Raw genomic sequence first — 26,413 nt, 5'->3', positions numbered from 1 at the left:
GGTGGGGGTCCTGAGACCCTACGGAGCCACACGCCAGCCATCTGCACAAGGTCACACTCTGAGCAGGTGTAGGGGTGGGAGCCCCCCAGCGCTGTCTGGCTCTGGACTGTCCCTTGCTCTGGCTACTGCTGCCAACTCCCCCTGCATCCCCTTGGGGCGGCAGGTAGGGCTGCATGAAGCAACTTCGCACTGAGCCGACGGAGGATGCGTAGGAGTGTGTGTACAGGGAGCAGAGCTTCTGGCAGAAGGAACAACATTTGCAAAGTCAGTAAGGCCGAGAAAAAAAAAAGGTATCTTGGTGTCCACAGTTCTAAGAAGCTGGGCAATCTTGTGAGGAGTCACAGAAACCGGCCTGGCCTGGTGTCGCTTCCTCTTTCTGCTTCTCTGTTTCCTAACAACGACGTCAGCATAAATAGGAAGCGTGAGAGGCTCCCTGTCGCCTGGACAATCCAGCAGAAGGCTGATCCGTCCCGGCAGCAAGAGGTGCAGAGGTACCTTATGGCTTTCAGGGGTGGGCTCCAGGGGGTGCTGGGGAGCAGGGAGCCCGGGGCTGGGAAGCCAGGACAAGGAGAACCTGGGGGTGTGGAGTGGGCAGGTGTGCCCCAGGACTTGGGGAGGTTAGGGCTGGGCCTCTCGGGAAGGCTGGGAGCCAGTGGGCGAGGGGACAGCCAGTGCCCCCAGCTTGCTTGCGTGTCGGGTGAAGGGCTGTTAGGGCTGGGGGCCAACTGTCCTGGCAGCAGGGAGGATGCCAGGGGAGGTGGAGAGTCAGGTCCGGGAGTCAGACACCTGAGTCTGTCTTGTCTTGGCCACTGAATTGTCACCAAGATGTTGGGAACATCCTTCCCCTGCCCCTGGTTTCTGCCTCCTGGTCCCTGGACAGGAAGAGTGCTGACAGTCCCTGACACGCTGGTTTAGACAGAGACAGCGGGAGAGTGACGGCATGTGTGCGCTTGAGGGTGTGGGTGCCCTTGGGGAAACAGGGGTGCAGGGAGACTCAGAGGCAGAGGGGGTAACCTGGAGCTTTGTCACACACCGACACAGAGCTTGGTGTGGCTTTGGAAGCTCACTTTGGAAGTTTCAAAAAAGGGTCTGGTCCCCTGCACAGGAACTATTTCTCCCCCTGGAAAAAAGTTTTTGTTTTGTTTTGTTTTGTTTTGTTTTGCCATAGAATCCTCCACCTTGAGCCTCTGTTGCTTTGTGGGGTTTAGGCCTTGGTGTGCTAGCTGGCCAGGTGCGGGGTGGGAGCTGGGGGATGTCTCCGGTAGCTGCCTCAGGGTGTGCACAGGTGCCTGCATTTGCCTTCTGGGGGGGCGCAGGTGTTCCCATGATCCACACTGGGGTCTGAGCCTGTGGGGCCTCCTCTGACACCCCGGTGACAAGTTTCAAAGGTATGTGGTTAGGCTTCAAAGACCCTGTAGTAATTTTGTATCACTGGGTTCTGATTTTCTCTACTTCTCATTTTTCCTGCTTTCAAATAGTTTTATAGGGAGTGAAACCTTTTCTGGTAGCTTTTGCTTGCTCTTTTTCTCATTCGCCAGTTTTTCTCGTGTTGCGCCATACCCACGGATACCATAGGATAGCTCATGAGTTGTTAAATGAGGTGTTTAATACTAAGTGAATACATGGGTATCTGCTTTATCCAACAGTCAGAATGACCCAGAATTATGTAACACAAAAGACAACATGCCAGCTGTCTCTACCCCGTGGTCCCACATCCTACTCTCCAAAACATTCTCTGAGCACACTGCAAGGAATGCAGTCTTCCTCTGTATGTAAATGGGATTACAATATACGTATTGCTCTATGACTTATTTTTCTCACCCAATATTACATTTTGGACAACGTCGCACACTAACACATATAGATTTAACTCATTTATTGACCCTAAGAAATAGGCAGCATTTATTAGTAGGGGTACATCACAGTTACCCGATCCCATATTGATCCCACATTTAGGTTGTCTCCAATTTTTCCACACCTGCAAAAGTGTTTCTTTTGCAGCCAGGATGCCTGGAAGCAGAATTACTGAGCAAGAGACTGTGTGTTTAAAAACTTAATAAATATTGTCAGTTCATCCTCAAAGTAGCTGACTTGGATAAAAGGCCAATTTCTCTTTAAGGAGATGATCATTCTTTAAACTGTGTTCAGTGGATGAAAATTATCTGATTCTTGCATGGATTTTTTTTCCTTTCCTTGATTATGGGTGACGTTATGCATTTTCCATATGTTCACTGGCCATCTGAGTTCCTTTTATGATATGTATGGAGATGTTTTGTCCATTTCTTATGAGTTCCTTGCCTTTTACATATTTACTGTAGGAATGGCTCATTTATTAGGTGTATTAACACTGTATTTACATATGGTTTAAATATATGTTTCCAGAGTATCACTCAGCTCTTCTCTTTACCATGTTTAAGATATCTTGTTTCATATGAGTGTTAGAATTTGGAGGGGTGGGTAATACGTAAATAATCTAACTTTGAAAAAAAGATCAGCTAATTATCTCAACATCGTAATTATGAGTACATAGTTCATCATTTCCTCTGTGATTAGAAATGCCGTGTTTACTTCTCAAATTCCTGCTTGGTTATTTCCCGGCTTCCTAATCCATCTGTCTACGATTATATTTCTCATTATTTTACTGGCTCATAGAAACCATCTCTCATGTTTGGTTTGTTATAATCTAGAATCAGTTTGTCATGCCAAAGATTAAAAATCTTTTTGGAGTTCTGGTTTAGATTGCACTGAATTTAGAGATTATGTGGGGGAGGCCTGACCTCTGGAAATGGCAATAATGGGCAGCCTTCCTGCTTGTGCTGCTAACTGGAAGGATACGAACACTTTCCTCTGACTCTGACATGACTACAGCTTTGCAGTCGCTACCCCCAAAACCCCCAAAACGCCGATGTTCCCTTCGATGCCTCCTTTGCCAAGGTTCATCTGGTGGTTTATTTAATTGGGAATGGCGTTTGTATTATCAAATACTGAGAAGCATCTGTCAAGAGAAGTTGATCTTTTTTACCCTCTTAATCTGTTGGTCTGCTTCCTTTAATCATGAAGAGATTTCTTAATGGCTCTTCATCTGTTTCTGGAATAATCCCTATGTGGCCCTGAGGCAGTCTTCTTTTAAAAGTCTTTGTCAGATTGTCCTATGACATTCTTTTTGTCTGAAATGAATTCGTGTTTTGCTTCTGTTTGGTTTTTTTTTTTTTTTTTCATTTCCAGTTTTTATTCCTACTGTTAAATTTCTTCATGAATTTGGGAATTTTGGTGTGCGTATTTCTTTTGAGTGAAAGGGTGTATGCTTTTTCTCTTCTCTTTTCTCCTTCTCCCTCCTTTTCCTGTCTTTCCCCCATCAGTCTTCTGCTCCCATGCTTATCTCTCACTCTTTGAGGTTTTTAACCCTTACATTTTTAACACATGCATTTAATGTATATTTTCCTACAGCTTTTGGGTGTAATTAACATATATATGCTCCTCCAAATGAGACATGGATCTTTAGCTCAACAACCTTTCAGTTCTCTGCTTCCTACCTCTAATCTCACAGCCGACTCTCATTAGGATCATCTACGTTTTACTTGAATATAGTGATTGGGAATTTCCACTTTATAAGTAACAATTCTTTACTTAGTATAAGTCTTATTGGTTCCTTTTCTCATCACTAATTCCAGTATCACACACCACCTTTCTTGGACAATTTTTTTTCCTTGAATACAGTCTAGAGTAAGCGTTTCTCGGCAACGATCTGAAAACTTTCTTTGCCCTTACATCTCCAAAATTTTGTTTTTCTGCCCTCAAGTGCCAATGTAACCTTGACTCTTTAATGATTCTAGGTTTAAATATATTTTCCCTCAGTGTTTTCAGGATATCACTCTCTAGAGTTCAGGTCACTTGTAAGAAAATCTTGCCAACTGATCCTTATTCCATTGAAAATAGTGTTTGTTTCCTTCTGGAAGCTTCTATGATTACCATTTTATTCTTGGATGACCAAAAGTTTACCAGCATGTGACTGAGTATGGCACTATTAAAAATGAGGTTTGTCCTTCACTTAGTGGACTGTCATCTCCTTAAAGCCCTGTGAAGTTTTCCTTCTATTTCCAGTTAAATCTGTTTGGTCCCCAAACAACAGTGGTTCAACAATGTGGAAGTCTTTTTTTTTTTTTTTTCTCACATAAAAGATGTCCAGAGGTAGGCACTCTCAGCCCGGTATGTTTGCTCCAAAGAGACAAGAAAGATCCAGGCTTCGCTCTTTCTATTGCATATGGCTCCATCCTCAAGGTAACCTTATATTCCAAAACAGCTTCTGAAGCTCCAGCCATCACTTTCAAGTTGTAGACTGGAAGAGGCAGGAGAGGCAGGAGGGCCAACATGGACCTTCTGACCTGAGCCAACTCCCTTTAAGAAGCCTTTTCTGGAAGGCACACCCAACATTTCCACTCACATCTCCTTAGACAACAGTTAGTGACAGGACCACACCTAGCAATAGAAGAGGGTGGGAAATGTAATCTTTTATTCTGTGTAGCACCAAGCCCAGCTGAAACCTGAGCTTCTTTTACCAAGGAGAAAGGGGACAGCTCACTGGCTATCTGCCACATGGTGTGCAAGTTTAATATGATTTAACTTCTTATATTTAAATTTGTCATTAATCTGGTATTTGGGGATGGTGTGGAGTAGAGATTTAGGTGGATCTAGTTGTTTGAGTGTCTTAGCACTTTTCATATTCCATTCCTTCTCATTGATTCATGAAACCTCCACTATGTGATACATCCTTGGGTAGAATAGAGTTGCCTGGTCAGTATGTCCATTGATCTATCATGTGGGTGCAACACGTTGCTTTACTTACCAGATCTTCATAATAAATTTTGCTATTGAGGGGGAGCCTCCTTGTTTTTGATAAATCTCATTAGCTGTTTGCACATATATTTTTTTCCTGAGTTTCTGAAAAAAAATCATTGTGTTAAATTTTGTTTGGAATTGTGTTAAACGTCTAACTTATTTTAGGATGGATCGCTCTCCTTACACATGCAGTATTTCTACTTGTGGTAAGACCCAAATAGAAGCTCCGGATTTTTAGCTAGTCCCAGGTAGGCAGACTAAGCTGTGCCAGCCACATGGACTCACACCCCTACCCCGTGGCATTGCCCCCATCTGTAGGAGCTCAAGTGGACAAATACTCTCCTCCTCCAGCTCCAAACAAACCTACTCCTCTTTCCTGAGCCTTGGAGCCTTGTGGGGTTTTTTTGAGATCATATTTATTTATCTGAGAGAGAGAGAACATGCACAAGGAGTGGAGAGGGTCAGAGGGAGAAAGAGAAGCAGACCTGCCCACTGAAGCCGACTTGGGGCTTGACTTGGGACTGGATCCCAGGACCCTAGATCATGCCCTGAGCTGAAGTTAGATGCTTATCCCATTGAGCTACCCTCCCCACGTGCCCCTTTCCTAAGCTTTTATCGGACTAACCACTCTATAAACATCATTGAGTTAGGTTCTTCTCATGTGAGATATGTGTATTTGTGCTCATGTTACTGATGGAGAGAACAAGGTTCAGGGAGCATTGGTGGGTCAACTCAGGGTGCTCACATGGGAGAGGCAGAGGCTGTGCTGAAGGTCAAGTCGGCTGCGTCCAGAGCTGTGCTTTTCCAAGTAAGACAGTTGTTGCTTTGTGTACATATGTGCATCTTGAAGTTTTAGACAATCTTACAGGGAGAAAAGGAACCACTGTCCCCTGTTCTATACTCCTGGGTACTTCCCAGGGCTAGACAAAATGAAAAGAGGAAATCCCCAGCCTTCTGCAGAGAAAAGGGAACGGGCATTCTGAGGGTGGTGTGGGAGGGATGACAGTAAATGGAGTGAGGGCGGGACAGCACCCGGCCCTGAGTGTGTGTGCACACAGCGTGAGGATGTGTGTGATCACACCCAGGGGAGGACACTATGGGTCTCACACTCTGTGATTGCTCTAAGCAGATCAGGTCAGGGGCCCGCAGAGAGCTCAGAACAAATCAAATACCAGGGCTGCCTCTCAGGTTTTCCCAGCACCAGGGGATTGCACAGGAGTTCCTGATGCACAACCTGTGGGTACCCGCTTCTTCAGAAGCCATTAAATGCATCTTCCTCACGGTTTCACCCTAGGCACTGAAGCTGAGGGGAAGGGACTATCCTGGGTGCCAGGCCGAGGCGGCAGGGGTCCTAGAGCCCATGCATCACTCCTGGCGTCACTCTGCAACATGAGCCATGTCCAGGGGCTACAGGATGGGAGGGGGCAGCTCTTAGCTGGTGTCTCTTCTGCAGGGTGAGTCCTGGAGAGAGGATTCACAGGAGCCAGGGGCATGGGTCTGGCCTGGCCTCCAGCCGGGGAAGAATAGAAGATTCCAGGCCAGTGAAAACCCCAGCCCCTGCTCAGCCCTGGACACCCCTGAGCCAGCCACCTGCTGGTCCAGAGCTGACCCAGAGATGGTCCTGACCCAACGGCTGCTCCCCGTCATCTTGCTGACTCTGTTCTGGGGGCCCAGCAAGGCAGGGGCCCAAGGTGAGCTCCGTGGCTTCCTCCCTCTTCCCAGCCCTTCCTCACAGGGTGTTCTTAAGCAAGTTCACGCCCACATGTCCCCTAGGAAGCCCTTAGACCCCTCCCTCCCTGCCTCACTTTCTCCTTTCCTGATCCTCTCTGGCACCTCACTCCCCCTCCTGGATCCTCATTCTTCTCCAGCCTCCTGAAAGTCCACCTGTGCTCGTGTGGCTTCTCTGCTCACAATTCTCCTCGCGTTTGTGGCCTCTCACCTCCAGGCTGGCCAGTCCAGTCCTACCTGTGCCCCCACCCCACCCCACCCCAGACACTCTGCCCCTCTGGTGACTTGACCAGTTCCCTCCTTGGTGCCTTTGTCCCCGGGGCCATCAGACTGGTGATCTCTCCCTGCTTTGGCCCCGCACCCTCCTCCTGCCCAGAGGCCCTGCTGGGATGCTACTGTGGCTCCTCAGGCCCAAGAACCCCCTCCCCAAGGGCTCCCAGAGAACATGGCTTCTCTGATCACCCTGAGAACCACATTCCCTTCCCCAATTATAAGGCCTGTGGCAGGGAGGTCCCACAGGACTTGGTCATGCTGCCCCTTAGGGGTGGCCTTGTGCCTCTCCTCCCAGGGTCCCAAGGACTTCGGGGATAGGGCCTGAACCGGATGCATGTGTCCCTCCTGGGGTGGGAGGGAGACCCTGTGCCAGGAGCAGGGCACAGCAAGGGCTCAGGAAACATGCTGTGCCTCGACTAGATCTTTGTGTTTCTCTGCACTCAGGAGGGTCTGCAGCCAGGACCCCGCAGAGCCTCCGGCCCCCTCAGGGCCCCCAGGGAGCTCTGCCTAGCAGCCAGGAGCTGCTTCAGGCCTCTGGGAAACCGCTACCCAGCCCTGGGCACCCCAGAGGGCCCAGGAAGGGTGGTGACAAGGGACATCTGGAAGGGAGAGATGTGACCCCCTTTCTGCCTCTCCCTGGGCAGTGACCACCCCACTGCAGACTCTGAGCTGCTACAATGACTACAGGAGCCACATCACCTGCAGGTGGGCTAGCACTCAGGAGGCCCAGCAGCTCATCAACCTGACGCTCTACCGGAGGCTGAATGAGTGAGTGATGCCGGCCGCGGGCAGGAGGGCCGGCAGGCGATAATCTTATTTCTTCACCGTGGAACAGAATTGCCTGCGAGGTGGGCGGGCAGGGGTATGGTGCCCGGTTCCCAGACGTGCAAGCCAAGGCCATGGAGGTGAGGTCCCTCTCCGGGCCTCGGGGCGCTGAGTGGGGACCAGTGCCCCGTTCCTGGTGCAGGGCTGGTCTCCACGCCTCCCCCAGGCCCTGCTGCCTCCAGAGGGTGGGTTTTCTCCTCTTCCCTCATGGGGTCTCCAGGGTTTATGGCCGTTTGGGAAGATTCTTCGCACCATCCTGGGGTCTGGTGACAGTCCAACTCATCAGAATAGGCGTAATTAATTAAATGGCTGGTGTCGCAGGTGCAGGGGAACCCCACGGGAGGCCAGCCCTGGGGAGGAGCAGCTCCTCACGGCCCAGAACAGCGCCCTCAACTCTCTCTTCCATGCTCCTGGAAGCCCCCAGCTTCTGTCTCCACACTCCCCTGCCACCCCACCTCCCCCCACCGCCGGCTGTGACGTGCCTCCTCCTGCACTGAGACATGCGCCCCCAGAAGACAGGCTCCAGCTCCCTCCATGCTCTGTGCTCACACCGCCTGCCTACCCGTCTGGCACCTCCCCGGTGTGCCCCGCAGCGAGTTCCTATCCCACACCTGTCTGCAGCTGCCCCCTGGGATCCTACTCGCTCTGGCTGCCACCACGGGCCCTGCTGTCCCTGTGCCACCGACAGGGGCTCATTCCAATCCCTGAGCAAACGTGCCCTGGCCCCCACTTACACACGCCAGCAACGGCTGCAGCTCTGGGGTGCCTCCTCACCCCCTTCCCCTCCAGTGGGCCCCGTCCTCTGCCTCCCTCTAAGGTGACCCTCCTCCAAGGAGTGGTCTAGACCCACTGCATCTCGGGTCTTTCCAGTATTCTGAACCTGACCACACCCCGGGGCTTCTGTGGGCCCCACCAGGCCTCCTCCTGCCCAAGACCCAAGCCCTCCCTGCTGCTAAATCCAATGCTCACTCTCCGCCTCCTCCCTCCTTTTTTATTGTTTTGTTTTGTTTTTTGTTTTGTTTTGTATATGTTTTTTATTGGAGTTTGATTTGCCAACATATAGTATAACACCCAGTGCTCATCCCGTCAAGTGCCCCCCTCAGTGCCCGTCACCCAGTCACCCCCATCCCCCCCCACCTCCCCTTCCACTACCCCTTGTTTGTTTCCCAGAGTTAGGAGTCTCTCCTGTTTTGTCTCCCTCACTGGTATTTCCCACTCATTTTCTCTCCTTTCCCCTTTAATCCCTTTCACTATTTTTTATATTCCCTGAATGAATGAGACCATATGATTGTCCTTCTCCAATTGACTTATTTCCCTCAGCATAATTTCCCTCAGTTCCATCCACGTTGAGCAAATAGTGAATGTTCATCGTTTCTAATGGCTGAGTAATATTCCACTGTATACATAAACCACATCTTCTTTATCCATTCGTCTTTCGTGGACACCAAAGCTCCCTCCACAGTCTGGCTATTGTGGACATTGCTGCTATAAACATCGGGGTGCAGGTGTCCCGGCGTTTCACTGCATCTGTATCTTTGGGGTAAATCCCCAACAGTGCAATTGCTGGGTCATAGGGCAGATCTATTTTTGACTCTTTGAGGAACCTCCACACAGTTTTCCAGAGTGGCTGCACCAGGTCACATTCCCACCAACAGTCCAAGAGGGTTTCCCTTTCTCCGCATCCTCTCCAACATTTGTTGCTTCCTGTCTTGTTAATTTTCCCCATTCTCACTGGTGTGAGGTGGTATCTCATTGTGGTTTTGATTTGTATTTCCCTGATGGCCAGTGATGTGGAGCATTTTCTCAGGTGCTTGTTGGCCATGTCTATGTCCTTCCCTCCTTGACCGTGGGCAGCACCTGCCATGGACCGACCACCGCATCCTCGTGAAGCACCTTCATCTCCAGCCTCCACACTCACCCCCTCCTTGTGTCTTCCCCACCCTCACCTTCTCTTCTCCCTGTTTGCTCCCTCCCTTCTTTTGTCTCCAACCCCAAGTGTGAGAGGGTGAGATGCTCCGGGCAGGGACTGGGGTGGAGGGAGGCATTCATCCTTGGGTCTCTGCTCTTTTACCTTCTGATCCAGTGGCAGAGACCCCACCTAGCCCGAGGCTGCACCCTGGTGACTCTCAGGCTCGCCAGCCCTGCCTCCCCCCAGCTCCAGGCCCGGGGTGCACCTGTCTCTCCACAGGTCCTTAGAGAAAGGGGTCTTCCACTCCCATGTTCTAAGCCAAATTCCTGCCCCCAGACACCACGCTGCTCATCCCCACATCCCGCTGCTCTGAATGGGAGCTCCTAGAAGCTCCCATCCAATGACTGGGAGGTATATTCTTTTACTTGCTTTACACCTGTCTTTCCCCACCGCTGCCTCTAATCCATCAGCAAATGCTTCGACTTCATCTTTAAACAAAATGTGAATCTAGCCAGGGCTAACATCACCACCCTGGTGCAAACCACTTCTTGTCATTTGGATATTCCAGAAGCCTCCTACCTGGTCTCCCAGTTTCCAAGACTACCACCCTCCCCCCAACTCATTCTATCCACAGCCCAACAGCCAGAGGAAGCCTTTCAAAGCATGCGTCACCATATGGCACTCCCTTGCTCGTAACTCTACATTTTCTCCATTTGCTGAGACAACCAAATTCCTTAAATTCCTTTTAAACGCTGCTACCTGTTGCCTTGAGCTACTGGTCTCCTCTGCCTCCCACCTGCACAGACTCCACTCCATGCACACTGGGAAACAGCCTCATCAGACAACACCCCAAGCCTGTGCCTGCCCCAGGGCCTTTGCTCCTGCTCTTCCTGTTACCAGAACTCCCCATTTTCCGGAATTTGCATGGCTCCCTCCCTCACTTCCTTCGAGTTTCTGCCCTAAAGTCACCTTTTCCATGAGTCCTTTTCCCTGTCTCCTCTATTTGAAATTGCAACCCCACCCCAGCCCTTCTGGCTTCCTTATCAGCCTTCCCTGCTGTATTTGTCTATGTAAAGTTTACTCTGTTTGACACATGACATATTTTATTCAGTTAGTTCAGATGTGTCCCCCTCCACCAGGATGGCAGTGCTCCAGCCCTGGACAGAACCCCACACAGAGTGACCACTCAGTGACATTTGTTGAATGAGTGATTCTCCCTTACTGTGAACTAACTGTGTTCTCTCCTAGCAGCGACCCTCCAAAGCCAGTGTCCTGTGACCTCAGTAATGACATGGCCTTGTTAAGCCACCCTTGTCCTGGCTGTGTGCCCAGAAGATGTGTCATTCCCTACGATATTTTTGTTATTGCTGACAAAGACTACTTCTCATTCCGACCAGACAGGCCTCTGGGGACCCAGCTCACCATTACTCTGACCCAGCATGGTAAGGCCTGGGGTCCCCGGATGGGGGTGGCCCTTCCATGGGTGGCCAGACTACAGAAGGGCCAAAGTGTGAGTCCTCAAGAGGCGGAGATGCTGGCTTGGAGGTGGGTTTAGTCTCTTAAGAGAAGACAGTATGGTCTTCCTATGACAGAGACATTGGAGAGACAATGTGAGGAGCCCCAATGTGAGGCACCTCCCCTGGCCCTGGCGCTCCAACACCCAGAGCAATGAAGCCTTTCCTTCTAGAACCATCCTTCCTATTCAGGTAGAAACCTTACAGCTTGAAAGCACTCATCACCAATCTAGTCTCATTCAGTGTCTGCAATAACCCATTTTTATTTATTTTTTAAAGATTTTTATTTACTTATTCATGAGAGACACAGAGAGAGAAAGAGGCAGAGACACAGGCAGAGAGAGAAGCAGGTTCCATGCAGGGAGCCTGACGTGGGACTCAATCCCGGGACCCCGGGATCACGACCCGGGCCGAAGGCAGACGCTCCACCACTGAGCCATGCAGGCGTCCCCTGTAACAACCCATTTTTAGATGAAGTTGTATAACTTCTCCAAAGTTCCACCCCTCAGCAGTAGTGACAGTGACAGGTCAGGTCTGCTGAGTGCTTCCTGCATGTTAGAGATGCGGGTCTTCACCTTACTGCCCTCCCTGGGAGGCCCCCAGCGAGTGTGTCCACAGCAGTCCCAAAAATCAGTGGTCTTGGGTCAGTGCCAATGATCATTTTATGTAAATAGTTAGGCTTCATTTGACTGTATATTACACAGAAATATAACCAGCACTTCAATCTCCGTAATTCAATTACATCTGTGCTCAGAATGAACCTAAAATAGAGATGTTCGAGGGAACATCTTTTAAAGTTGAAATTCACATGGTAAGAATCCTATAGATGCCTGGCTTTTAGGAAACCCTGCCCAGTCTTATTTAATCATTACAATAATGCAGTGTCATGCACTACTTTTTTTTTTTTTTCACCCCATTTCACTGAAAATGAAATGGAGCTGAGAGAGCAGGAACTTGCCCAAGGCCACTCAGATGCATGTGTCTGACTTGGTCTCCTGGGTCCCAAACACTGGGCAGCCCCACTGCACCCGCAGTCATTGGATGGAGAGGGGGTTCTGGCCTTTGCTTCCTGCCTGTTTTCAACATAGCAGCACGAAGCTGTTGCCCGGAGGAGGGGATGGATGAGGCCATGGTGAATTCATGTCAAACAGTGTCTCAAAGCGTGTTTGATGGATGAGAAAGAGTCCCAGCCCGGAAGGGCTCAGAGCACGCGGAGGGGCAGGAAAGAGCAGAGGGTGAACCACAGGTGGATGCCATGTGCCACTTGCTGAGGGGCAGTGGGCGAGGAGCCTGGGGGGCAGGACAGGCTTCCCAGAGGAAGGGGCTTTGCAAGGAGAGGTGAAGAGAGTGGGTGGGAGAACAGAGGAAGAGGAACATCCCTGGTAGAGAAAACAGCACACGCAGAGGCTGGGAGACGGAGGGCAAGGCAGACTGGGAAAACCATCCACCGTTGTATCCCAGGAGCATCCACTTCAGAAGGGCTGGGCAGTGGGAGGAAGGAGAGGGGGAGCACAGGCAGGAGCGCGACCTGGAGACGCCTCTGTGCCTCGCAAAGGGGTGTGGAAGCCAACATGTAGGCGGTGCAGCGCCGTCGAAGGGGCATGCCGCAATCGCATGTGAGGATGCTGCGCCGGCGACACACAGGCTGGATGGCAGGGGACAGGACACGGCAGGAGGCCGGGGCCCAGAACGCAGCCTACGGCACTCATCCCAGGGAGAAATGATGAGGATTCCACTGGAATATGGTCAGGGGAAGGGAGCAGGGGGGCATCCAGACCACAGCGACGGTGTACGCACACTTCGGCCGTTGACCTCTTCTCTGGTTGAGCGCCCACCTGCGCCAGCAAAGCAGTGCATGAGCCAGTCAGCATCCCTGTCCCCGCGAAGCTGGTGGCCTGGTCACAGGGCAGGCGTCATGGTGGAGATGGAAACAACTTAGAAATGGGGGAGGGAGGCACCTGGGTCTGGGTGGCTCAGTCGGTTAGGCATCTGCCTTCAGCTCAGGTCATGATCCTGGGGTCCTGGGATCGAGTCCCGCATCAGGCTCCCTGCTCAGCCGGGCGTCTGCTTCTCCCTCTTCTTCTGCAGCTTCCCTTGCTTGTGCGCTCTCTCTCTCTCTCACATAAATACATAAAATCTTTTTAAAAAGAAAAAAGAAAAGTGAGGGAGGGAGTGTGGTGTTTGCCTCCTGGAGCGTATGTCCAGCAGGGAGGACAGTTCCAGCCCCAACCATCTTGGCAATGAATCGGGAGGCTGGCCGGTGCCGGGCGGAGCACAGGTGTACATCTGACCTGCTTGGAGGCCTCCACACGGGGACATATGGGACATTTTGCTTCCCCTCTAAGGGTCTCCACCTGTGAAATGAGCTAGGGGCTGAAATCTCTCAGGTTGGATGAATAGGTTTTTGCTTGGGTTCCCGGTCGGTTCAGTTTTGGGTAGCAGCATCCAGAGGCCCATGCTGAGAGGGAGTCCCCCTCCCTGCCAGGCTCGGAGGGGGGGGGGCTGGGCGTGCAGGGACTGACGAGGGAGGCTGCTGAGGCTGCAGGGGCAGGGAGATAGAAGAGGGGGTACCCTGTGTCTGCCATTCCTGGCTTACGGCTCTCCAGAGGCTCCAGCTCTGACATGCCGTGCTCTGAGTCCAGCGTGGAGCACTTACATCTTGTTTGGATTCATTGGATTTTTTGTGTTTGAAAGTCACCCCTCAGCATTCAGACACAGAAGCCTCAGGAAGGCGGGAGCCATTCATGGATGAGTAACATGCTGGCCCAGCAGAGAGAAGCGTGCTGTTCGTTGACCGAAGGGTTTCTTGGAAAGTCTCTGCAGGTTGCCCACATGTTCATGTAGTCATTGATCATTCACTCACTTTGTCCCCCAAACTGCTGAACCACTTATCTCAGGCCATGGGGATAGGAAAGGGCTACCAAGACCCACACCCTGCCACCCACGAGCTCCTGACTACTTGCAGGGGCAGAAACAGAAACGTGTGAGTGCGCCAGGGTTGTAAGGACCGTGCAGCGGGACGGGAAAGGAGTGAGGGATCCTGCCCAGGGGAGGGGGTCCCAGAAGGTACTGGAGGAGGAGACATTTATGCTGGGCTCTGAGAGGAGCAGGACCCCAGGGAAGGTGGTAGGGGAGAGTGGACAGGGTGAGGGCCAGTTACGTGGGCCAAGCACCCTCTGCTGGGAGGGGGGACCACACGGGCCTCATGGTGAGCCTTGGGGACAGGAGGGGGCAGGTGGGGGCAGGTGGGCGCAGGAGGGGGCAGGTGGGGGCAGGTGAGGGCAGATGGGCGCAGGAGGGGGCGGGAGGGGGCAGGAGGGGGCAGGTGGGGGCAGGTGAGGGCAGAAAGGGGCAGGAGGGGGCAGGTGACAGGGCAGGTGAGGGCAGAAGGGGGCAGGTGGCAGCAGGTGGGGGCAGGTGGGGCAGGCCGGAGCAGGTAGGGGCAGGTGAGGGCAGGTAGGGGCAGGTGAGGGCAGGTGGAGGCAGGTGGGAGCAGGTGGGGGCAGGTGGGGGCAGGAGGGGCAGGTGACAGGGCAGGTGGGTACAGGAAGGAGCAGGTGGGGGCAGGTGAGGGCAGGTGGGGGCAGATAGGGGCAGGGGGCTCCATGGGGAGCTTATTTGCCAGCACTTCCATGGAGTTTGTGTGATATGTTCGTGGCTTTCATTCACATTCACAGTGAACCCCACAATTTTGCAGGTAAGGGGCCCAAGGTCCACAAAAAAAGAGGACTTATCCACTGTTCAGCTGGTAGGGGCAACGCTGGGCCTGGAGCCTGTCTGCATACACACATAAAAATGCTGCCCTAGGGCACCTGGGTGGCTCAGTGGTTGAGCATCTGCCTTCACCTCAGGGCTTGATCCTGGGGTCCTGGGATCGAGTCCCGCATCGGGCTCCCCGTAGGGGGAGCCTGCTTCTCCCTCTGCCTGTGTCTCTGCCTTTCTCTCTGTCTCTCATGAATAGATAAATGAAATCTTAAAAAAAAAAAAAAAAAAAGGCCACCCTACAGTCATCCAGCCCCTTATGGGCCCTTGCCCTCCCTTCCACCAGTACAGGCTCCTGCACCCAAGGACCTCCTGATCGATACTACTGGGGACCGCTTCCTGCTGACCTGGAGTGTGGCCCTTCCAGGTTCCCAGGGCCACTGGCTGTCCAACCTGGAGTTTGAGGTGGCCTACAAGCGGCTTCAGGACTCCTGGGAGGTAGGGACCACGGCCAGCTCTGACCCAAGGCAAGGAGCCCAGCCTCGCCACCACCTGCTCCACCAACCCCTGTCTCCCCACAGGAGGCCTCCACCCTCCACCTCAACTCCTCCCAGGCTGTCCTGGGGCCAGAGCACCTCGTTCCCAGCAGCACCTATGTGGCCCGAGTGCGCACCCATCTGGCCTCCAACTCGGGGTTCTCAGGGCGGCCCAGCCAGTGGAGCCCAGAGGTCCGCTGGCACTCGCAGACAGGTAACACAGGCAAAGCTGGAGCGATGCCCTTCTGAGGGGGGCAGCCCGTTCGGCTCCTGGACAGAAAGCATCCAGGGGCCCATCCAGCAGGATGCCACCAAGCTTCCCTGGGCCGACTCCATCCCTGCCATGACCGGGGAGCAGTGGGGGCGACGGCACCTTACTCAGTGCACGGCCCCAGCTTCTGCACACTTCCTGGCTAGGAACAGTTTCAGTGATAATGACAGCAGCGTTCTGAGCGGCTGTGTTTTCCAGAGCACTGTACTCTGTGGGAACAAACTGACATCACCAGGTCGAGGCCCCCAACATTGAAACTAGATGCTGTACCCATCTTGCCGATGGGGGGTGATGGATCACAGAACTCACTCTCCGACCTGTGCAGCCACACAGAAGGCTAGGGGTGAGCCCGAGTTTTTGTGGTGCTAAAGCCCATGATGGCTCTGAGATGAGGCTTGTAGGCCCCCCAAGAGCGAAGGGATGAATGAAGGAGGGGATGAATGAGGGGTTGTCTCCCCTCCCAGGCGACAAGGCCCAGCCCCAGAACGTACAGTGCTTTTTCGACGGGGCCGCTGTGCTCAGCTGCTCCTGGGAAGTGTGGTCTGAGGTGACCAGCTCAGTCTCCTTCACCCTCTTCTACAAGCCCAGCCCCAGTGCAGGGTGAGTGCCCCCGTCCCCTCTGCTCCCTTCCTTGCCACCCTGCCCTCTCCAGGCCTCCCCCTGACTCTGGGGGGGCCTCAGAGGAAGCCACTGCTGGAAGTCACATCCCTCCCGTGCCTCCCTCACCCTCACCTCTGCCGTGATCGTGATCCGCAGGGAGGAAGAGTGCTCCCCAGTGCTGAAGGAGGAGCTCCCCAGCCTCTTTGTCCTGCACCGATGCCAGATTCCCGTGCCCAACCCCGGGAACCACAGCCAGTACACCATCTCTGTGCGGCCCAAGGAGGAAGAGAAGTTCATCAAGAGCTCGGAAAACAGTGAGTTTGTCCCCCCAGCCTTTGGCGTGGGCGAACCCATCGCGTGTGTCACCCACATAGACTCAGGACCCCTTATGACTGGCTCTTCACGTTTGTTGCTTTCAACCAAATGCAGCCCAGTGAGCAAAAAGAGCAAAAGTCATTCTAATCTCTTCTTGAAGTTCTCGAAAAGCAACAATACAACAATGACAATGGCAAATAATATGAAGGAAGAGTCAACTGATAATCCCCAGAAACACATCTTTAAGACCTCCTCCCCCCGTCCCCGCTGCCACCTGCACCCCTCCCCTTGGCTTATCTCTGCTTTTCTGTCCAGCTCTGCAGCCCCCCTGCCGACCATGCCCCCTGGGCCCCCTCACCAAACTTTTCCTTTCCTTCCCTGATTGGATTCTTCTCTCCTGGGTTCCCAAAGTCCTCTGCCGATGGATATTTGCAGTCTTCAAAATAACTGATCTAGGACTGACTTCTTAAATCGAGGGCAAGAATGTGTGCAAAGAAATTGTAGTTCCTTGCAGGTTCATACCTCCAATTCTTTTAACACAGCGAGGACCCCATGCAGAGGAGCCTCCTGCGTGGCTTCTCAGGGACTCAGGCTCTTCCCACAGTCAGTCTGTCTCGGTCACCCGAGTTGGAATGCACCAGTCACTCTGGGGATCTGCCGGGTCGTCATCTTTTTCTCTCCCACTTGTCCTTGGCAAGTTACTTAATCATTTGGGGGCTCAGTTTCTCCATCTGTGAAACGTGACCAGTGAGTAGTACCTACCACGTAGGGGTTGCTGTTGGAATCAAGGGCAGGAACTCATGCAGATCGAGCATGTATGACAGCGTCCATGACACAGTGAATCCTCTGGAATAGGACCAATTATTAATGCTTTCATTTTTACTCAAGTGCTAGGAGTAACCCACACTTTGGGTCACCTCACTGCAAAACAAGTGTATCTCAGCATCTCCCCAGAAAGGGACTGCTCAGGTCCAAGTGGATGGTATGGGAAGGGGGGTGGTGCAAGGACCCTGAGATGGGCTGGGCCCGGGTCGAGAGAGCACCCATGAAGAACATGGAATGCAAAGAATGTCTCGTTGGAGGAATGTTAAGAACATTGTTCCCTAAGGGTTTCCCTCCCTCCAGTCCAGATGGCTCGCCCGACACTCAATGTGACCAAGAACAGAGACGGCTACACCCTGCACTGGATGGCAAAGGAGATGTTTTATAAGCACATAGGTCACACCTTCCAGGTCCAGTACAAGAAAGATACAGTCTCATGGGAGGTGAGGGCCTATGCCTGGGAAGGGGCCTGACTGGGGTGGGGTGGGGAAACACGCAGGAGAGCCCCAACCTGCCAGGTGCCTGGCTCCCAGCAGGTGACCAGTTAGAGGAAACCCCCGAGGCTTAGTGGTCATGACCCTGTGTGGTCGGCTGGTCACTGTCCCCTCCCTTGGAGAAGCTGCTACGGCTCATAGAGGTGATGCGACATGGCCAACATTAACTACGGGACCCTGAACTGTGAACCATATAGATGTCAGGGCTCGGAGGGCAGAGGGGCAGCTGGATGGTGTTGCAAAGGCCCCAGGCTCCTCTTCTTCAGAGGAGTCTTATCTGGCATGTGACTCTGCAGCCGCTCAGAGCAGAGCTGATAAAGCAGACAGGGCCCCAGCCCGGGGTTCAATCTCTGGCCCCCACCTCCAGGCAGAACCTGGGGCTCCTCCCTCCCACCCAAGTCAGAAACCTGAGAGCCAGCCCCAGCCCCTCAAATGGAAGCCAGGAGGCACGTGGCCAGTGGGGGAGCTAGGAGCAGGCCCTTGGAGCCCGGTCATGCTGCACAGCATTCCTTGGAAGGCCATATTGGGGTCTAGGTGTCCCAGAGGAGCTGGGAGGCTGGGGGCGGGCCGGGAGAGGTTTGGGTCTGGACCCCCCTGCCTCAGCCTCAGCACACCTGCTCTCCCACCTGCGCCCGCAGAAGAGCGTGATGGAGAAGCTTGAGAACGCCCACAGCATGTCGCTGCCACCACTGGAGCCCTCGACCAGGTACCAGGCGAGAGTGAGGGTCAAGCCCACCAGGGGCTACGACGGGGTCTGGAGCGAGTGGAGTGAGGAGCACTTCTGGGACACCGACTGGGGTATGTCTTCCAGCCTCACCCTCTATTCTTGGTGCAGCCCATCTGGGCAGAGGACAAGGGTGATGTGACTCCACCCCACCCAAGTATCCTTTCTTCAGTGTGTCACTAATTGCTGCAAAGTGACACCTGGTGTGCAACACAGACTGCAGGTGAGGTCTTGAGAGCAGTAAAAAGCAGTCCTCACTGTCACTCCTCCCTCAGACTGGACCTTAGTCCTCTATTAATATGGCCCATGGCTTCACTAGCCTTTGTGGCAGCCCTCATCTAGTGACCTCCCTCAGCCTGAATTTCCAGTTACAATGACTGTGGCAGCAAACATCAGGAACTATGGACTGAGGCCTGAGACTGGAAGGGTTTGGTCTCATTTATTTCTGATTCTTCTTTCTTTTTCTTTTTTTTTTTTTAAGTTGGCTCCAGGGGATCCCTGGGTGGCTTGGCGGTTTAGTGCCTGCCTTTGGCCCAGGGTGTGATCCTGGGATCGAGTCCCGCATCCGGCTCCCTGCATGGACCCTGCTTCTCCTTCTGCCTGTGTCTCTGCCTCTCTCCCTCTCTCTCTCTCTGCCTCTCATGAATAAATAAATAAAATCTTTAAAAAAATAAAAATAAAAATAAAGTAGGCTCCACACTCTCACAACTGTCAGATCAAGACCGGAGTCAAGATCAAGAGTCAGACGCTTAAGCGACTAAGCCCTCCAGGGCCCCCTGATTTCTGAATCTCCCCCATTTCCCTGCACGCTGCTTCATGGTCCCTCACTGTTCGCCAGCAGCTACAGAGAGACAAGTACAAGACTAGGTCCAGGAGGTAGTGGCAGAGAGAGGATGGAGGAGGTGTCAGTAGCCTTCAGGGGAGGAGTCCCAGGAAGAGGGCTACCATCAAGTGGAAAAGGGGGCTGGACACCAGGCCTAAGGGAAGAGATCAAGGGAATCCTGGAGGGGCCCAGCCTGTGAGGGCCTTGAAGTTTGGGGCTCCCAATGGGCCTTTACCTTCTGTTCCTCCACCAGCACAGTTTTTCCCATCTCTACCTCTCCAAACTTCCCTGTTTCCCCATACTTTGGCTTATGTGATGCCTCCTACAGGAAGTCCCCCATGATTGCCACGGGCTCCAGTCCTTACCCCGCCCCCTGCCATCCCCATAACACCTCCTGCTACAGGAAAGAATCTAACCTCCTTCCTGGTGGGGGAACAAAGGCAAAAGAAATGTAGATAAAATGACAAGTCCCTAAACCTGCAGCCTTTACCTCCCCCAGCTCCTGTCTCGGCTCACAATCCCTGGGTGGCCCTTTCTGGCCTCGGTCCAGTCCCCCTGCTATAATAAAAACACTTTTTTGCATGGAAGACATCTCAAGACATCTCAAGAATTCTTGCTTGACCGTTGGCTCCGCTCCCTGGCACTCCAGCATTTCTATGCACTTCCCAGCCCTTGAGCATTGTGTTTGAGGGGCGGACCAGTTCCCTGTTCTTTGCGTGTCTGGCCTTCCTTCCCACTCTGCACCCCCAGGCACGGCTGCTGTGTAGAGCAGGGTGGGGGGCACCGCCCTGGCCTGGCCTCCTCCCACCCCCAAGGCTCCAGCTCTATCCCCCAGAGGCTAACGCTCTTGTTCTCCTTCCTGACCTCCCAAAGTGCTACCCATGTGGGTCTTGGTGCTCATCCTGGTCATCACCACTCTGGCCTTGCTCCCTGCCCTGCGCTTCTGCGGCATGTATGGGTACAGGTAAGGGGACGCTGTGTGGGGCGGGGGCACCCAGGGCCCCAGGGGCTGCCAGGGACCCCACCAGCTGGCTCCCTTTAGTCCCTGCTCCACCACCCCTTCCCTGTGGAGACAAATCTCGTCTTCTCCCTGGGCCTCCGTTTCCTCTGTGAACATGAGCGTGGGGCAGCTTCCCCGGGGGTCCCTGGCAGCTGTCACCTCCCAGGTGTCTTTCTAGGCTGAACCGGAAGTGGGAGGAGAAAATCCCCAACCCCAGCAAGAGCCACCTGTTCCAGGTAGGATCTGGCTGTGAAGGCGGCTGGGGTGGGAGGGGGTCCTCACTCCTGCACCCGTGTCCCCATCCCTATGTCCTCCCCCGGCCTGTGGCTTTGAGTGTGTGGCTTCCAGCCGGGAAGGTGGCTGGAAGCTCTGAGAGGCAGCAGCACATCCAGCTGTGCCATCGTCTGGGCACCTGCAGCCACTGGCCCTGCCTGCAGGGCTCCGGTGGAGCAGGGGTGGAGCGGGGCACAAGGTCCGGGGTGGGGGGGGCGGGGAGAGGCTCAGTCCTGCAAGGCCAGTGGGCTGACACGGGGCAGAATGGCTTCTCGGGTGCAAGACAGGACAATGGGGCTGAGCTTTGGAGGATCCAGGGTAGTGCCGGGTGGGTAGGCCCGTGGAGGGTGGACGCAGGACCCCTTCGTGAAGGGGACTGACGGGGGCAGACAGCGAGGCTGGGCGCACGAGGGGGTCACGAGGCGGGCGTCGGCACGTGGGTCCCAGGGGCCTCTCGGTCAGGCAGGGCCAGCTTGCCCCTGGAGGGGTCTCGTGGCTGCTACTAGGGGTGTGGAGGCAGTGACACCCCAGATTTGTGGACTTGCCAGAAGAGGGTCCCCATGCTCAGGGGCTCAAGGGCCCACGGCCACCAGCCCCTCCCTGGGCCTCTCCTTCCCGGTGCCAGGAGGCCGGGGCTGGGGCTGACCCTGCTGAAACTCCTTCCATGTCTGGGGGCTCGCGGTACCCCCTGGGAGCCTCCCCCCACTTCAGCTCCTCGAGGACCCACACACTCACGGCACAAATGTCCCTTCTCTTCCCAGAATGGGAGTGCTGGGCTCTGGCTCCAAGGCACCATGTTGGCACTCGCCAGCAGGAGCCCCCCGCACAAGGGGCTGCAGGGCAGCCACTTCCCTGAGCTGGACGGGTGAGTGTCTGGGCACCGCATCCCTGGGGGGTGGGAGGGTGGCCCCATCGTGCGTGCTGGAGGCTGAGGAGGTGGCCTGTGGCCTGTGGCTCAGGATGGAGAGATCCCGGGAGGTCGCCTGCTCTAAAGCAAGAGGCAGGATGCCTGGGTGGCTCAGCGGTTGAGCATCTGCCTATGGCTCAAGGCATGATTCCGGGGTCCTGGGATCGAGTCCCACATTGGGATCCCCGCTTGGTGGGGAACCTGCTTCTCCCTCTGCCTGTGTCTGCCTCTCTCTCTGTGTCTCTCATGGATAAATAAATAAAATCTTAATAAATAAATAAATAAATAAATAAATAAATAAATAAATAAAGAGGTATACCAGCTGGATGTCAGGAGGAACTTCCTGATTCCATACCTTGGATGTGACCAGAGGCAGGAAGCTGGAGCAGGTGCCCTCTCCCTGCACTGCTGCCCAGGGACACTCCACCCTGGGGTGCTGCTGGCATGGGGGAAGGGGATGATGGGACCAGGGCATGACTGGGCATGCGCAGGCTGGGCATCGACCTGGCCTCTGCCCTGGGTGGATGTTGGGGAGCAGGGGGTGAGGGGAGCCACACCTGGCAGAGGAAAACCTCAAATGATAAGTGGCCCCAATGTCCTGCATCTGTCCTCCCTGCAGGATGTTCCCTGTCAACTACAGGCACAGCGAGGTGTCCCCTCTCACCACAGAGGACCCGAAGGACACCTGTGAGTTGCCATGTGAGCCTGACACAACTCCAGCCACCTCTGATGTGTACTCGGGGCAGGCCCCGGGGCCCCAGCTAGGCTGGTCAGCCGCCGCCGCAGGCAGGCCCGAGAGCCAGGCTTCCGGCTTCGACTTCAACGGCCCCTACCTGGGGCTGCCCCGCAGCCACTCCCTGCCTGACTTGGTGGGCCCCCCGGCACCCCTCCAGGCAGGCGGGAGCCAGAAGCCGCAGCCTTCGGGGTCCCTGGAGTACCTGTGTCTGCCGGCGGGAGGGCAGGTACAGCTGGTCCCGCTGGCCCAGGTGATGGGACAGCACCAGGCCAAGGATGCAGAGAGGAACCCTGGCCCGGAGGCTGAGGGGAACCCCTCCCTGGAGTCAGGGGCAGGCCTAGCCCCCTCTGTACCCAGGCTGATGGTAGGCGGTCAAGGCCCAGAGAACAGCCACAGCCCAAAGGACGGGGTGCTCACAGCTCTGCCCGCTGGCTCTGGGGGCCCCGAGGATGGCTTTCTGGCCTCTGGCTATGTCACCACTACAGACCTGGTACTCCCCTTGCCCACAGGGCTTCCATCTCTCCCCAAAGCTCACCCTCTGGGCCTGCCCTCAGACCAGAACCACAGCCTCAATCTTGGAGTGGCTGGTGGGCCCCCTGGAGCCCCAGCCCACAGGAAGCCCGAAATTGAGGGCTATGTGGATGTCCCTCCAACCCCAGACCAGTGTCCCAAGTCCCCTCTGGTCAGTCCCGCTCCTCCTACAGCCAGTAGCCCCTTCCTGAGCCCAGGGGAGCCCAGAGCAGAGGTGGCCCCCGCCTCCCCCCACCCAGAGGGGCTCCTGGTCCTGCAGCAGGTGGGTGACTACTGCTTCCTCCCTGGCCTGGGATCTGGCCCTCTCTCGTCCCAGACTAAGCCCTCTTCCCCTGGACCCTGTTCCAAGATTGAAGACCATGACCAGGTGTTCCAGGCCAAGAAGGCCCTGTGCCAGGCCATTCCCCAGATGCCAGCCATCCGGCACTTCAAAGCCCTCAAACAGCAGGACTATCTGTCATTGCCCTCTTGGGATGTCAGCAGGCCTGAGGAGGTGTGCTGACACCCTCCAGAGCCCTGGGACCTTCCCTCCCACCAGCCCCAGCCCTGTCCACACTCCGTTCTGCAAAGCTGAGGAGTGGCTTCCCTGTTGGAGCACTGGAGGCCAGGAACTCGGTGGACCTCCTACCTTCTTACTTGACTTTCAGCCAATCGATTGTCCTCTCCCCGCTGGCTCCCTCTCTCTCACACAGACAGACAGACACAGACACATGCACCTTTTTCTTTCAAGTTAACTTAATTTTAGGTTGACTTCATTTTGGGTATTAGAGCTTTCTAATTGCATTCTTTTTGCCCCTGGTTTTTTCATTTGCTTTGTTTTGTTTTGTTTTGTTTTTATCAGCTTTCCTTGCTTTTGCCACCGTCTTCTTTTTTTTTTTGTTTTTTGTTTTTGGGGGGTTTTTTGCTGATTTATTATCCGAGGTAGTTTGAGGTCTAAGCTAAGCCCCCTCTGAGATGTCGCATCTCAGTCAGAGCCTGTTCTGGCACTGACATGTCTGGTTATGTTGAGGGCTTGGGTCTGCGGCCTGGCCTTGCAGGGGAGAATGCAGCCCCTGTGTGGAGGGAGGCAGGAGCACCCCCCACCCCTGCAGCTCCAGGCGTGGTGGCAAAAGCGGCAGCATCAATGGGCATTCCAAGCAATGGGTGTGGTAGGGGGTATGCAAGAGAAGAGCAGTTCTGAGCTCGTGGGTGGCTGGGGAGGCAGGAACTTCAGGCCCTGCCTTGGGTGGAGGCTATAACCTGAGAGGGCAGGGTACCTGCTGCCTGCTGGCTGGCTGGTGTGCTTTCTGGGTCCGGGCTGGTGGGACCTGCAGAAGTTCGGAAGTGGAAGGGAGTCCAGAAACCATGTGCACTCCAGAAATGTTGGAAAGAACTGCTCAACAAAGGAAAATGATCAAAGTCCTATACCATTTTGGGCTTATGATCTGAATCACCCTGCTGGTCTCCCTCCAGAAAAACCTTACAGCTCCCACCTCCACTGGCTTCAGATCTATGTCAGGGCCTACACTAAGGATTATGGCTTCTTAAAATCTGTGCCTTTCTGATATGCAAAAAAGGCATTAAATCATTTTAATTTGCATTATTTGATAACTAATAATAACTAAAGTTTGCACGCATTTTTGTATTTCTTGGGCATTCGTATTTTTTGACCGGAAGGGTGTTCACCTTTTCCCAATTAAGTTTTTAAAACTGTTTTCATGTGTCCTTTCATCAATGGTGCACATTTTCCCCCTAGTTTGTAGTTTGTCTTTTAATTTTGTATATGAGACTTGTTGACCTGCACAGTGTAGACTTCTCTGCATTTCGAGTAGATTTGCTGGCTCTGCTGTTGGTGTCAAATTTGCAAAGGCTTTTCCCACTTCAAAACTCCATTTGTCCTAATTTATATTTTTCCTAGGGTTTGTGTATGTGTGTGTGTGTGTGTGGTGTGTGTTGCGAGCTTTTTGTGTAAGATTGTGATGGGTTTGGAACGTACACGTGCAAGAAGAGCTGCCTTTATGTTTTCTCCAAAAGAGTGGCCTGGGTGTTTTTCCAGTAGTTGCTTAAACACCCATTCTTCATCCATGTGTCTCAAATACCACTTTTAAGATCTAGAAAGTCCCTGATATACTTAGGGGGTTTCTAGGCTTGCAATTTTCCTATCTTACATTGTCCTCTCAATGGCACAGGCCTGTTCTGGTTGTTCCAGCTTTGTAATGTTTTAACAAGTGCAGACCCAATGTTCTTGTGACTTTTGTTGTCGAAGCCCTGTTCAGTACAGCAATGTTGGGGGGTGGGTTGGGGGGAATTATAAACAATGTAAATATTCACAAATAGTGACATGTTACAATAATAACACTTTAGGTGACTTTAAAGTAGACTCCTGTGTTACAGATGAATGAGGTAGTCCTACATGGATTAGAAAGAAATCCAAGATAATGAATTCCAAAACGTTCAGACATTGTTAGCTGAAAAAAATTGCAATAAAATGTTTTTATTGTAAAACAAACCCCAAGCCCTGAACTCGTGTACATATGCGTTGGAATAGCAGGGGAGGGGGTGCGGTTTGAAACCACAGCTGCTTTAAGGAGATGAATTCTATGAAACAGAAGGGCCCGTGGGTCTTTGAGGCGCCACAATGAGCTTAGAGACAGTGTAGATGAGATCAGGAATGCAGTGCCAGCAGAGTCAGAAGCGGGTGGAGGTCCTGGGAAACCCTGGGCAGAGCTGGGCTCTAAGGCAAGGACTTCTGGCCCCAGAATTGTTGTGAGCCTGCCCCAGGGGAGAGACCTCCTGGATATGTGTCCTAATAAATGCCCTGATAGGTGGATTCCACGTGGAACTCTTTCCTGCTCTGGAGTGGGTAAACCCCGAACCCAAACCCATTCCCCTCCCATTTGCCTGGTTGACTTACTGTGTTTCTCTAAGTTTCTTCCTGAGAAAGCACAGTCCTGATTTCCATGGGATTGAGGTCAGAAGGGAGCTGCCTGTATCAGAATATGAAGCATCTCTGGCCTAATACAAAACGTCAGGAAGGGGAACCAGGTGGGAAGGGGGTAAAGGATTGTGCATTTGAACACTTGGGCTGAAGACCCAGACAGAGCAATCCCGCACAGGAAAGCCAACTCAGGGTCCCCTCATAGTTGGGCAAGTGTGCGGAGGTGAGTCCGTGTGGATTCAGACAATGAGCTCACAACAAATGCTGGGCCAGGTGAAGGATGGTTGGAGACAGGACCCAAGAAGTGGCAGAAAGGGGCCGTGTTCTCTTCCCTGGGGCCCCAGGGCCAGAGCGTGAGCTCAGGCTCCAGGCGGCCCTCATAGAGCCCAGGACCCAGCTCAGGGTTCCAGCCTTGACATCTTGGGGTGCCGTTTGCCATCCTTGATCCTCCCAGTAAGGCCTCCCCAGCTGTAAAATGTGGGTACCAGATGGCATCTGCCAGCCTGTGCCCTGAGCCTGGCTTCCCTGGGCCTGGGATTCCCTCTTGCCCTCATGGCTCTACTGATGTCCCCATAAGCAGAGCCCCAGGCCCCGAGGACAACTGGGCCCACATCAACCATCACTGGCCTAGAACAGATTTCAGGGATCCAAGAAGAAATGGTAATATCTTCCACCAG

At 53.7% G+C, this 26,413-nt stretch overlaps 1 protein-coding gene across 4 annotated transcripts; it reads left to right on the top strand.

Annotated features, from left to right (window-relative positions):
• The first annotated feature begins 222 nt into the window (after positions 1–222).
• Positions 223–25,307, top strand: CSF2RB (colony stimulating factor 2 receptor subunit beta). 4 transcript variants are annotated; one of them, XM_026010987.2, is made up of 14 exons: positions 223–491; positions 6,290–6,527; positions 7,482–7,605; positions 10,823–11,013; positions 15,134–15,285; positions 15,369–15,537; positions 16,059–16,194; positions 16,351–16,508; positions 17,635–17,774; positions 18,464–18,623; positions 20,246–20,336; positions 20,551–20,608; positions 21,407–21,510; positions 22,172–25,307. In XM_026010987.2, the coding sequence occupies exons 2-14, from the start codon at positions 6,452–6,454 to the stop codon at positions 23,319–23,321; spliced, it is 2,709 nt and encodes a 902-aa protein (XP_025866772.2). In that variant the 5' UTR covers positions 223–491; positions 6,290–6,451; the 3' UTR covers positions 23,322–25,307. The 4 variants fall into 4 exon arrangements, with proteins under 4 accessions (XP_025866772.2, XP_072598740.1, XP_025866771.2 ...); XM_072742639.1 differs by having other exon boundaries at positions 347–483; XM_026010986.2 differs by having other exon boundaries at positions 356–491; positions 10,820–11,013.
• Positions 25,308–26,413: the final 1,106 nt, after the last annotated feature.

The sequence above is a fragment of the Vulpes vulpes genome, chromosome 16, assembly GCF_048418805.1.
Source record: "Vulpes vulpes isolate BD-2025 chromosome 16, VulVul3, whole genome shotgun sequence".
Classification (NCBI taxonomy): Eukaryota; Metazoa; Chordata; class Mammalia; order Carnivora; family Canidae; genus Vulpes; species Vulpes vulpes.
The sequence above is the reverse complement of the archived record's forward strand: the minus strand, read 5'-3'. Positions and strand labels throughout refer to the sequence as shown.